This window comes from Pelmatolapia mariae, linkage group LG10_11 (genome assembly GCF_036321145.2).
Source record: "Pelmatolapia mariae isolate MD_Pm_ZW linkage group LG10_11, Pm_UMD_F_2, whole genome shotgun sequence".
Lineage (NCBI taxonomy): Eukaryota > Metazoa > Chordata > Actinopteri > Cichliformes > Cichlidae > Pelmatolapia > Pelmatolapia mariae.
This window is the reverse complement of record NC_086236.1, coordinates 23,966,330-23,980,194: the sequence shown is the minus strand read 5'-3', so window position 1 is coordinate 23,980,194 and position 13,865 is coordinate 23,966,330. Positions and strand designations below refer to the sequence as shown.

General features: G+C 42.8%; 1 protein-coding gene across 4 annotated transcripts in view; it reads left to right on the top strand.

Moving 5' to 3' along the window:
• abr (ABR activator of RhoGEF and GTPase) overlaps positions 1-13,865 on the top strand; it is a 121,483-nt gene that overhangs the window by 95,897 nt on the left and 11,721 nt on the right. The window contains exon 1 of one of the 4 annotated variants that reach the window (XM_063488677.1): positions 11,686-12,264. The exons of the other annotated variants lie outside the window; for them this stretch is intronic. Within the exon in view, the coding sequence (XP_063344747.1) occupies positions 12,079-12,264 (186 nt within the window). The 5' untranslated portion in view covers positions 11,686-12,078. Of the gene's footprint in view, positions 1-11,685; positions 12,265-13,865 lie in introns of those variants that run through there. 4 annotated transcript variants of the gene reach the window in all.

Genomic DNA, 13,865 nt, shown 5'->3' with positions numbered 1-13,865 from the left:
TGATGAGCCAGCTTTACAGAGACACCCCACAGTGTCTCTCTGCCTTCGTTCTTAATCAGATTTCACATCTCTGACAGAAACAAGTCTCTGAACACCAGCTGCAACTCTGTTTTTTTGTTAAATCCCCCAAACCCCAGTGAGACCAAGATACTTTCTCCCTTTCCCTCTTGTTGTTGTTGGCAGTCTTCTGGCAAGCATTAAAGTAAATGAGCCTCAGCTACACGCTGTGTCCCAGCTTGGAGAGCCTGTTCTGGCTTTCAAGTGGTCAGCCGAGGGACCCGAGCTGTTCCTACAGCGGTAAAATGTGTGGCTGCCAGTTGCTCTGGGCTGATTGTGAACCCCACGTTACCCTGGGAAGGATGGCTGATCAGGTCGGACAGTTGTGAAGCTGTAGCTTGAACAAGACTCTGCATTGTTCAAATGCCCTCCTCTTTTGTTTGTTTAGACCTGATGATTGTGCAGGAACTTGAATAATTTCCACATGTCCACAACTGGAGACTGATGCTTGAGCAAGAATTACCCACAGTGGTTCTGCACTTCATTACAGAGAATGGGTGATGCCCACTGTATGAGGTCTGGTTTCTTCTAAGAGATTTGGATGGTGAGGAAATACAGAGTACTGGTCTGCATCAGAAATGAATATGTGGAATTATAAATATTGCCAGAAAGCTTTTTGTATTCTGCTTTGTGCATGTTTCTGTGCTTTTATGAGATACTACAGAGGTCAGTGTTGGACATCAGGCTGTATATTTACAGCTTTGTCCCAGGTAGCTTTTAACCAGGAGATACTTTTATTGCAGTGTGATCTCCCTGTTCACCACTCTTCCCCAGGACTTTGTTACTGCTCTGCAGTGTTTCACTAAACGTTTCCCCAGCATCCCTAAGAATCTGTTAGGTAGTATAGTATGTCAGCGAGGTTTTGGATGTCCCAGTTTTCCATTCTGGAACACTGCTGGGAGCTGAAGGTAGCACAAAACCCTGATCAACAGTTCGTGCAGTTCGTGCATAGGGAGCACAATACTATGTGATATTTAAGCAAACTGAGGAGGCCTTTCCCAAGAAGCTGTGAGAAAACTGCAAACATGACCATCATGCTCATGAGAGATTTTGATGGTGTCTGTCTGTATTTTCCTCTTACAAATTTCCACCAATTTATGAGCCTTTTTTAAGAACTGTGCATTTTTCTGTTCTCCTCCCTAAAGGTGCTCCTTGTCCTTAAGTTTCTTAGTCTGTCTGTGCAGATCTGTCTTTATATGCTCTACTTGGCCCCCAAAAGCCCCAGCAGCTCTCACACTTTCTCTGTAAGCACATAAAACCTGAAACGTTCTCATGAAGGTGTGCAGTGCTTCTGTTAATCACACTTTTGCTGCTGGATTTCTCGTAATTTCTAAGATGTGATCATACCAGGTTACTCAATTTTACACGTCTCTGGTTGGTGCCTCATTTTTAAAAAGCTTGTGTTTCCTCTGCAGCGTCTGAAGATGAAACAGTAGCTGACTCTTAATCAGTAGCTTGAGGTAATGCAGCTGTTATTTTTGGGTTACTGTGTGCACTTTTTGCATGCTGGAGTGTTACACGGGCATCTGCTCAGCTCTTAGTGATCTAAGTTTGTTCCTGAGCCTCCAGTCACAAACACGTACACTGAATATGCCTGTGAGACGGAGAGGAGAGCGAGTGGACATGAAATCTTCTGGCTGTTACTGCATTCTTTCAAGGCTTCTAGTGAGGTTTAAAGTGAACGTCAGCCCTTTTAAAATAGCACTTATAGCCTGTAGCTTTATGCAAGCTTTGACCTTTGACCCCGAACGGAGGCATAATCTGATGCACAGTGGTGACGATATTGTTTACGATGTCTGGTTTATGGCTGAACATAGCTTAAGAAAACAAATGGCTCCAAATAGTATTAAGAGCTTGACTACTGATTAAACTTCAGAAGGAAAAACAGATTTAAGGATTTAGTTTTCGTGTCTTTGATTAAAAACATTTTTCTATGGTTGCTGTTTAAGAATGTAACTGTTGTAAAATATGGATTTCTACATGCTTTTTACTCATAAGGTGTTTGACGCTGCGGTTAGCGGTCACAGCCTAAACCTTTGTGCTTTTGTATGTGTAGTTTTCTTTTTTTTTTTTTTTTCCCTTTTTGCATTTCAGCACGTCCTGATGACCTTTCCATATTGCTTCCACTCCAGTAATCAGAGTGGGACAAGCTTTCTCCATGTACATGCACGGGAAAGTGTGCAGTTGAAAAGTGTAGTGCTCAGACGGCTCCCTGCAAACTGTCCGCCACCTGAAGGATCAAGTTTTTATAACTTTGATTATTGCAGCGGCTCAGAGTTTCTGTTGAGTCCTTGATCTCTCGTGACATTATGAACTTCATATAGCTCGACTGTAAGCAGTGCCAGGCGTTTGATCCTGCTTTATGACTTCCTGTCCCAAGGCGAAGGAGGGAAGCTTCCCTTTTCCTCTGCTGTCCACATGAACCCCAGTGCTCCTGTACTAAGCACAGAATCCCTCATTAAATTTTTCCCATTTTTTAACAAATATGATGCATCCTACTCCGTCCTTTATTTGTTTTTATTTTAAAAAAATTAGACTTTTTAAAATCAGACCTTGTGGTGTTAATGTTTTAGAGTCTGTAATCACAGCTAATGATGCAGTTCCCTTCCAATTTCTACTGTACTGATCTACAGCCAGCTGACAGCTGGATACTCCACAGCAGGTGCTTAGCTTCTTGCTTGGCAGATATCCTCTCTCCGTAATGAGTTAAAACTATGTAAATATATATTGATAACGGTTAAACTGACGTTTTGTTTGACCCTTCCACAGCCGTAAAAACGTAAACTCTTTTTATGGGCTTCCTGACCTGAGATCTCGATGCCGGGGCCCGTTTGTCACCACAAATTAGGCTAAAAGTGATGTAATTGTTTTCACATGGAAGAAGCGTCTCCCCTCCAGACCTCCCTATGAGGATGTTTTGGACTTCTCAGCTGTGTAAATGATGAGGCCACTACTGTTAGCTATCTAATGTTGAGCTGACACCACATGTTACACATCAGTGGTTGAAGTAAAAGTTAAAGTGTCACTAAACTATACCCACTAACATGCACCAGTTTGGCTCTGTGGTAGACTGACAGCATGTCCGCAATGGACATAGAGACAGAGCACCTTTAATAACCTTGGAGGATGGCACTGTTCTCTTCAGCTCCCAGTTTCTCTGCATTGCTTTGCTTGCAGCAGCCTGTTGCATAACCAGCGTGTCATGTTGAATTCAGCCGAGCAATCTTTTTAAAAAGCGTCCCTGGCACAATCAGAAAATGTTTTGATCCGACGGAGGCTCTGGCTCTAGAGTGTACCTGTTTCCTCCGTTAGTCCTGCTTTCAAAGAGCGAGTGGGCGTTTATGAGGGAGGGGATCTCAAGAGTCTGTTTCACAGTCACAAATTGTTTGAATTATGTAATGTGTGTTGTATAATAGCCAGGAGAGGGATGTGTGCTATATGTGTGTGTGTGTTCTAAGAGCTGCGGAGGAGTTGTTTGGGTTGATTACATCTCTGCCTACTTGTATCTCGTTCTCTCCACCCAGCAAACCTGACAGTGTTTCAGTCAGGCAGCGTGAAGGAGGCGGATCAGCTCTGGTTAAAGAGAAGGCGCCACAATCCAGCCTCCCTGTTTGTGCCACTGGCTGCTTTATGTCAATCATTAGTAGAAAGCACTCTTTCTTTAGTTTCTGCTTTGTCTTGTTTATCTGCGATTAGGAAGGAGGAAGGAGAAAAAAGCCTGAGGATCAAAGCAGAGAGAGAGATTTGGAGAGCAGTTTTCTGCATCAGAGACGACGCTTTTAGTCCGATGTCTGATTTTCTGAACACAAAGGCCGGTCATCATTACAACAAAGCCACTGGGAGTTTAAGCTGGTGGCTTCTCTGTTGATTAACTAATTGATTTATCACTACGAGTTAATGGCTTTTCTTGAAACCGATTTTTTTTTTTTTTTTTAACGCTGCTTATCGAGAATTGAAAGTGGGAAAGCGATGATGGATGTGTCTGTTACAGGAGAGTTGACCTGCTTTTCCTGGAACTAAAACATCAGAGCTTACAAAACTTTTCGTGATGGGGACTTTGTGTTCTTCATTAAGGTGTGCTCTCAGTTGTTGGCCTGCTTTTGCACCACCTCGGCCTCATTTGTTCTAATAATGATTATGAGAAATTGCAGGCCAGGCCTTTATCATAATTACAGTGCTTAGTCTTCAAAAAATGCTAAATTAAGTGGCTTTTGCCCCAGTCTATTAGTACGTGCTGTGTAGCTCTAATGTGCATATCAAAAGGGGTACAAATAAAAAGCCACATAGAAACACTATGTTAATGGAGCTAATGCCTGCTCATGTGGACCTGTATAAAATCACAAAGTAATTGTTTAAAAAAGTGCTGAAAAACTTTGCTGGTAAGTAAATTTCTCATAAATGCTGTGTGGGAGTGGGAAGTGTAACAAACGTAGCATGTGCTGGAAAACGGTGACTCTGTGAGAGTTTATGAAAAATGAATGTAGTAGTAATGTTGCATCAGCAGAGAGGTGATATGCACGTGCACACATGCTGCTCAGCAGAAGATGTAGGTGTTCTGTTTGACCATGAGAGACTGAAAGCATGAGCCGGGCTGTCTGCCGTCTGCATAGCATCAAACCTCTCCTCCTCTTCATTATTGATCAGACCTCTTAGAAAAGCAGCAGGCTAACTCGTGCCTATTGTTTAAAGCACTTTCTTATCCACCCTCTGCCCAAAACAATCATATTTTCCTTTAAAAAACTAAGAAATCTCAGTTCCGTTATACTTTCTGATACTGTCGTCTCTTCCTCTCTGTAATTCCCACCAGCTTCCTGCCCCGGCCGTGTAATCTTTCCAGGTGGCTGCGTCCATTCAGCCGCGGTTATACACTTAAGCGTGAATTATTGAAGCAGGTCAGCAGCACCGTTCTGTGAGGCTGCGCTCTCTTCATCCTGAAACTGGGTCACAATGTTCAGATGTAACACAGCCTTGTCCCCAGACTAGCAGAGATCACAACACTGAGATCACAGCCTCAGCATAGTGGGTGCCCATCCACATCCTACCAAAGGGCAGGTTGGCTCATATGATGAAATCACACCCAACACCAGGCTCTATATCGGGAATAGTTACCTAAACAGGGGGAATGTGTCATCCTCCACTGGCTGTACATCTTAGCAAAGTGCAGTTTTAAAGATCAAGCTTATTCCAGGTGTGACGGACACTCAGACGGGTGGATGATTTCCATCCTGCAAAATGTGGACATATTAAGGATGTGGAAAGACTTCTTACAACAACGTCCTCACCTGCTTACCACAAAAGGAAGAAAATAGACCCAGACCCCTCGGGTCATGTGGTCCCCTGATGTTATGGTGCTTTAGTAGTTAGGAACTGTTCCACAAAGTTCTTTTCTGGGTTTAAAAAAATATAAGTTTTCCTTGTGCAGCTTTGACTTTATTTTATGTTTATTTCAGGCAAACGCAAAGCTCTGCTCAGACTTTATGAAGTCATTTCTTTCTAGAGACGGTAGGAGGGGAATCAGTTGTAATTAAAGAAAAAGTTCACTGTGTTGTTTTGCTGTAATTATCTCCACCAAAGAGGATTTGCTGTTTGCCTTTTTGAGGAAAAATGATTATCTTGTGTTTGATGAACAAATACACTCTGAGCCAGGGAACAGCACAGTTTACTCTTAGAGTTGATTTTGCATCTGATGTTCTGCCTTTAGCTTCTTTTTTTTCCAGGTGGATGTATGTAACACAAAGAGTTTGAGGTATTGCAACATCTTTGCTGTTTTATTCCTGTCATTGGTGGACATCGGAGTGACTCGGATCATGTGAAGCCATAATGAAGATTTGTGGACACAGACATTAGGATAAATAAAGAGACGAGCATTAAACAGAGCAGAGAGGGTTTTTTTTAATTTTTTTATTACAAACAGAGTGAAATTATAGTAAATTATAATTAGTAAAATCCAAGAAGAACTGCGTGTATACAGGGTGTGACCTCATAGTCAGAGTTTTGTGATGCAGAGTGCAGCATTACTGCTTCACCATTTGTTCTTGCATCACCCTTCTTCTCAACCTCTTTTCCTTCCTCTCCTTCACTTTGTTTCTGTGTCCTTACCATTGTGCATCTACGTGTACTGATCACTTTTCACAGTACTCTTCTGCTAGATGTACCACAATCTATTAATATGTACACCCTGAATATGCTGACTTTGAAAGAGCACAAAAACACGCTTTACCTCTCTTCAGCCACGCCCAAAGACACACACACAGATTCAAGCTAAGCCTTTTCTTTGCTCACTTCTTTTCCTTCCCTCCTCTGTCTCCTTCACCACTTTTGTTCCAAAGTGCTTAATAAGTGATGGAGCGGTTAATCGGAGGAGGATGCCCCCAATGGCTCAGATGAAAGAGATGCAGGAATAATCTGCAGTGCACCCTAAGGCTGTGATTTCCCACCGAGCCAAACCTCCTCCCGCCTTTGCACTCTCATTTTAGCACTCTCACTCTTACCCTCGAAAGCCCCCATCACACACACACACAAACACACACAAACCTATTTTTTTTTTTTTACCCCATTTCCCCGTCTTCCTCCATAAGAGAGCAGGAGAGATCAAAGAGGTGGAGCAGATCATCCTGTAAACATACTTGTAGACCCATCGAATTAACCCTGATTGAATTATCCACTCGCAGTGTGGTTTCTAGCTATCGCAGCCACCCGGCCACTGATGTCAGCCGGTCGCTGGCCTAAGAAAGATGCACATGATTGATATTCCCAAACAATCACCTTTGTTCCACTGTCAGCTGCTTCGGGGATCAACCGAGGTGTGGCCAAAATATGGATGTACACATACAACACATTCTCAGATGCCAGCTTTCTGTGTATCCTGCTCTTTCTGTGTTTGCAGGCTGGAACAAACAACAAAACCGTGTGTGTGTGTGTGTCCATCGTGACAGCCAAAATAGAAAAATATGAAGGTTAATGGCCTGCCTGCACTTTGGTGAAGGGTTTTTTTTTTTTGTGAAAGCACTAAAATAGTGAATGTCCTAAAAAAAAAAAAAAAAAAAACATACCAAAAAAACATGAAATTAATGAAAATACGAACTCCACTAAACCTTTGAAAATGTTAAAAAATACAATACAGCTTTAACTGTAAGTCCAAATCTCTGTTAGCTGTACAACTGTGTAGCAAAATTCCCCAGGTTTTTATTAAAAGGGTCGACTGACATTGGAAGAGATTTGAGCTTCTTATTTGGTAATTAATTATTTATGTATAACTCCCCTACTTTTAGTGTTTATTGGAAGCTGAGGTAATTTTCTCCTACTTTAGTTACTGTTCATACATGAAAGTGAAACCTTCTTTTTGTCTTTTTTTTTTTTTACCTTTATTTAATAGGATAGTTTAAAGTATAAACAGAGGGCAGGAGGTGGTTTTTGGGGTGTCTAGGGTGGACTACACCCAGACCCCTGTAGTAGCTTTTGGCAGCCAGCTCAGCCAGGTCTTCTTATTCATTTTAAAGCCAAAAGCAAACTGCTCCATATCTCCAATAGAAAATAGTGATTTTTCTTCAGATGGAGCTCCTGCTGGAATTTAAAGGTAGATTTTTGCAGCCGCTGTAACATAATTCGTAGACTTCAGCAGGAGCTTATTACACACAGCACACACTAAACCCGCTAAAACAGCAGACTGACAGACTGACCACCCCGCGTTCATTAGGCAGGCATGGATTCAGAGCTGCTCCATATTCATGTCAGAGCGGCTGAGCCCTGCGATTGATCATTAATTTGTCTCTGGCTCCTGAAGGTGTGTGTGATTGGCAGAGGTTTGCTGAAGGCCGCAGCACTGGAGGCCCTAGAATCGCACAGTCAACAGAATTGCAGTGCTTGTCAGGCAGCAACTACACAACTAGGTGGAGTTTGTAAATGAGGGCCTCGTTCAGCAGCCCCCCTCCCTCGTCTGTTCATGTGGAGCAGCTTTACGAGGGGCCGTGCCACCCGGCGCATCTATAATTAAGAGCCAGGGCTGGCCATGATGTCAGAGCACAAGCACTCGGGACTCAACCTTCTGCTTTTTCACCTTTTCATGTGGTAGCCAAATGGTATTAAATTAAGATCATTTTAAATAAAAGTGTGTGCTGAACCTCTGACTGAGTGCCAGCAGTATTATTATATATCTCAGTTAAATCATAAAAACAACAATTTGTGGGTGTTAGATGGACGGAGAGAGTAAAAGAAGGCAAACATATCCACCACAGTCACCTCACATAAAAAAACACATTTATTTTAGCGTTGAGACTTTTGCTAATTACTCATGTCTTTTCTTTCATGTACTTTTACATTTTCTACTCTTCTCACAAGAATTCTTAATCTTATCTCCCCGTTGGGCGCCCTCCTCCTCCTCCCCTGCATACATCTTTCGTCTTTTTATCATTCCCATGTTTCCCAAGCTCAAAGCCCCACACAATTCATCATCTCATACAGTTAATTTATCTCTACAGTACGTATCTATCTATGCAAGGTCCTGTTTTTTTTTGTGTGTGTGTTTTTTAAGGAGACATTATTCCACTGTTCTTACGCACAGCAAAACCGAGCAATAAAACCACAGAAACGAATAGTTTTGCCTTTGACATGATTGAGAAAAATATTATTCTGGTACATCGACAGTCTGTTATTATTTTTGCATTTAAATGCCACGTATGGAGTCGGTTTGAGTTTTGGAGGGAATGGAGGCGGTCTGTGTGCAGAACTGCTTGGAGTTTTTGATGTGTGCTGAGTTGTGTAAACCCACAGGTATTCTGCGCTAACATGTCTGCATATAGTGTGCAGGCATAAATAACTTATGAGCCAACACAAGAGAGAGTGCAACACTGGCAACTCTGTGTGCGCGTGTGAGCTCGCTGCATGAATGTATTTGACGTGATGGGCTGTGAAGCAGTCGACATAGGTTGCATGAACACCTGCTGTTACTCTACTCCTCTGCTGTCAGTATCTTTTGACTTTGGGGCTTTTTGACACTTCAAAGAGAACCCAAAGGTCAAAAATTTGCAAAGTGAAGATGAGACATGACTGGAAAGCAGATAGCGCTATCCATAAAGTGTGAAACGTTTCCTGAACAGCATCGTCTAAGTGACAGCTACAAGCTGGATGATGATCACACTAATTAATATCACAACACATGAAGCTAAATTTTGCTTGCACCCATAAGCTGTAGTTTTATGGTACCAAGAAAGAAAATAAGGCTTATTTGAGCCTGTTATACTAATTTCTGTCACCATATTATTTATCATTAAACTGTGATTGCTGTAGGAGCTAAATAGTTTTAGCTCCTGTCTCTTTAAGAGCCCCTCCCTGAAAGCCAGCTTCCTTCTAATTGGCTGCCCCTCACTTACCGTGATTATACTCTGCAGACATGGACACAGACCATTAATAGACCATTAATCTGCTCTTACACCCCCCCCCCCCCCCCCCCCCCCCCCAAAAAAAAACAAAAAAAACAAAAAAACAAAAACAAAACTAAAGCAAAATTTTAATCATGGATTAAAACTAACTTTTCCTCACATTTGGTTATTTTCAAGCTTGAATGAGATCTGGAATCTGAGATTGGACAACATGAACCTTCTTAATAACAAAGTTTGCAGCAGGCTTCATTTATGAACATCTGTTTGCTTTTATTGTTAATGCTTCATGTTTTGTGACTGTAAGCCAGTAAAAGTAAGCAATCAGGTGTCCTCATGTTGGGTTTCAATTGGAAATGAGAGGAATTCGTTTTTTGTCTCATCCTGTACTGAAGTGGGACGACTGAAGACGCACTTGACTGATCTTGCGAGCGAAGATTGCTGCTGCTCGGCCTGTGAAAGCAGCTCTGGGGGGATTTTCCAAAGTGTGAAAAGCTTTCTTGGCTTGAGTTTGAAACTTGAAGCTTTCCCCATGAACCAGACTGCAGGTGTATGATCTGAAAGTAGTAAGAATTCGAGCCACGAGGTTCTAATGAACGATTTAGAATTGTTTCAATGACGATGTGAAATCATTTTAGGACTAGACCGCAGACACTCAGGGTATCTTGGCCTCTGCTGCTTGTACTAATTTTAAAGCTCCCATCACATATGATGACACTTTTCTGCTTGTTTTAGTCTTTATTTTCTCTTCTGGATGCTGTGATAGCAGAAATCAATCAAACAAGCTACAGTTCGATGTACGATTCTTTCAGTGCGTTGCCCAAAAAGATTTCCTGTCGCCCTGTGGGTTTTTTTTTCCCCTCCCATTTTAAAAACATGGTTTTCCCAGACATTCCTTCCAAGATATGACGCATAGAGTGTGTATGCTTCATAGTTACGAATTCTGAGAGTTAAAAATAGTCTGTGGCGAGGGTTGACTGAGGTCTCCTCCACCACCACCCCCTCTGTACTACACTTTCGGTCACAAAGTGAGACATGCTGGCCGTCCTGCTCCCACTTTAGTGTTTTATCATTACCACAGAACACATTCTAACCCACATGTTTTTACACTATGGTATCAGACTGTCTGCTGTTAGCTGAGACGCCTTGTGATGACGGGATGAGTCCAATTTGTTGCTAAAAACTGTGGCGAAAACAGCAAAAAAAAAAATCTGCCGCTTTAGCAGAAGGTAACTAAATTATAATTATTTCATGTTTGCCATCATTGTAGTAGATCAATGAAACTGTGTAATTTGCTCCTCTCGTCTTTTCCCAATTTCTTTATGAATCATTGTACAATCAGCAGGCAGCAGGCTGCTTATCAGCAGATACTGTCTGAATCACAAAGACATTTCAGCCCAGTAGACGGTGTGTCTTACCAGTCTGGAGGTTTTAAAATGCAGCCTCATGTCTGTAACCTTTTCCACCAGCAGAACTCCCCCTCCCTAATTCAAATGGGATGGGACACGGTGGATGGAGATGGAGTTTGACAGGCATACACAGGCTCCCTTGCCCCATATCGATCCATTATACAGAGGAATCCTTCTCTTAAGAGCAGCCAGCTCTGGCTGTCCTGTTGAATAAACATGGAGATTCGCTGGCTGTGTCTCCCGGGGTGTGAGCGTGCGTGTGGATGTTTTTGAGTGACTTTCCAATGTCAGCATACAGGCACGGTGAAAAGTGTCGAGCATTGTAGTGGAAAAATGACGCACACATTCGCAGAGAGTAGACGGTGGAAATCGGAGAACTGTAAGAATGCGGGAGGAGAAGTCATCTGCAGAGGGAGGCACAGAGAAGAGGAGGAGAGAGGAAAGATATTTCTTGTCAGATTTTAAAAGGATATGACAACATAGGAGCCTTTAGAGCTTCTTAGAGGTCTGCCTGTATGTTTCAAGTCATGTTTTTGGCGAAGCAGGTATTACCTGTCTGTGTTTCATGCTTTCACTGCCTCTTTCTCATCGTCACAGTTCTTTGTTTACTCACTTCCTGAGCATGCTGGCCGGCTCTGGGAAAGGTTGACAAGGGGTCAAAGCACTGAACAAAACAGAGTCCAGCATTTAGCCTTCCCTCCTTCTCTCTCTCTCTCTCACCCTCTCTCCCCCGTCATTTCTCATTGACTGTTTATTGTGCCCTCCTCCCCTCCCTTCTCTCTCTTTGGAGGTGTGTCCATCAACATCTGGAGAAGCAGAGCTGCTCACTGACAGCGGGAGCCCATTCACCCCCCATCTCCCTCCCTCTTCTCGCGCTCTCTCTCTTTCTCTCTCGCTCAGTCGCTCTGTATGTGTGCTTGCTGTTGTGGAAGTCAGATCGCACACTGAGGAGATGCTGGCAGCTGACTGTGGAGCGAACTCACAGAGAGGGGCATCAGCGTGGACCTACTATCAGGCTTATCAAGGACACCATGGCAGCATCTTTCTCTACTTCTCCTCCTCATCACTCATTCCTCTTTTGAAGTGAATTTCAGAGTCTTTTTCTGAAACTTGATTGCTGAAGCGACTCACTGATCACTAAGAGCTTCCGTGGGGATCCGTACTCCCATCCTCTTCATCGTCCGCGGTGTTCTTCCTCCACCTGTGTCTCGGTGGGAGAGGAATTCACAGGCTTTGGCATGACGGAGATTTTGGTATCGGATGTAAACTTGAACTCGGTGTGTGAGCGTCTGGAGCAGCACTGCTGCGTGGACCAGAATCAGCACAATCTGTCCAGCCAGCCACAGACCCCTGTGCACAAGAGGCACAGCAACACTGGGGCCAAGCTATGGGGCCGCGTCCGCAGCAAGCTGCTCAGACAAAAGGTTTCTGGTTAACATATGTACACACACACACACACACACACACACACACACACAAGCTGTGGTTTTGCTCTTTAATCTTTTCCATCCTCTATTTATCACTGTGTCACTTCCATCTGTTGGTTCTCCCTCTCTTTTATCCTCAGTTCATCCCTTTCTGTGTGCGTGTGCTCTCTTAATGGGTGTCTTTATTTCTGTGCAGAGTTGACTATTGTTCTATTCTGAAAGGTCAGATGACTGAATGTAGCTAGTGATGATAGTGATGGCTAAACTGTGACCCAGAAATAAGGATATGGGTTTATTTCCATTTTTTACCCTGGTAGAATCTGCACCTCTATTACTAACTTTAATATTTGAGCTTTAAAAAGTATTGAATATTCTTGATTAATCCTGAATTGCACTGGAGTTTGATGCAGGATCGGTTACACTCACTTGTGAATAACTTGTGAGAAGATGTTAATATTTGAAAAAATGGTACCGACATGAAACGGGACTGTGCGACGATTTAATTAAGATAGGAATTCACGATCGCTCTAAAAGCACTCTGTTTAATAATATGAAATAATAATTTCCTGCTCCCTGCCCTCTCCCCTCCATCAGTCTTCATATCCACAAGCCTTTTTTCTCCTTTTTTAAAAAAAGCTACTAGTGATGACTAAAAGGCAGCTATATCATGTTGTTTGACGATCAGAATGGCTCCCTCTGCTGTTCATTTGTGATAATGACGCCTCATTGGCATTTAAAGCAACGATTTTTTTCTTCTTCTGTTTATTAAGTGTCATATTACTCCATATTGTCTCTGAGACACACATCTGGAATGTTTGCGTGATGTCGCTTTGGTATGCAGCCAGTTATTATCCCTTTCTTTGTAGTGTCTGCAACTGGCCTTTCGTGGTGTTGCGATGTAGTTTAAATGCAGTTTCTGGTTTGTGACTCATTTGTCTGAGCAGCAAAGGTTCTGTGTTCTGTGATTCAGTGCACAGCTCTGCACACACAGCTGAAACAGAGTAATGCAGACATAAGCTGAGGAATTTTTAGGTATTTATTTATCTGGAGGGGGTGACCACGTTCTTGCACAGCCCTCCTCTTCTTCAGCATCAACAGCGTTTTGAGCTGTAATTTGTGTGCATAGTAACCGTGTTCATAACAAAGAGTCAGATTTAGGCTGACCTTTGCTTCCATGTTTTCCATTATTCAGCACGAGCCTGAGGAAAGCTGACCACTCTTTTATACTGAGCGGAATAAAACAGTGATTACATACATTATTTCTCTGTACACAGGTACCACCGTGTTAATGTCAAGGCACTAGAGGAGGAAGTCCCTTTGTCTCACTGCTGTCCAAATTTCTCAGCTTTGGCAATAAGTTTTTTTGGTATCTTGCCACCTTGCACTCACACCGTGCCGAAATCCCTGTTCACCCATCTGCTCTGTAAGGTTCATCCTTTAATTCTTTCTTGGTTCGCTGAATGCCACTTTTTCTTTCTTTCTTTTTTTTTTGAGTGAGCTCGTGTTGTCATTTTTCCAAGCTTGGTTGCCTTTTGATCCTATCAGTCTTTCTACAGTCCCCCCCTTTCTTTCCCTCGGTCATGTGTTTCATTGCAATG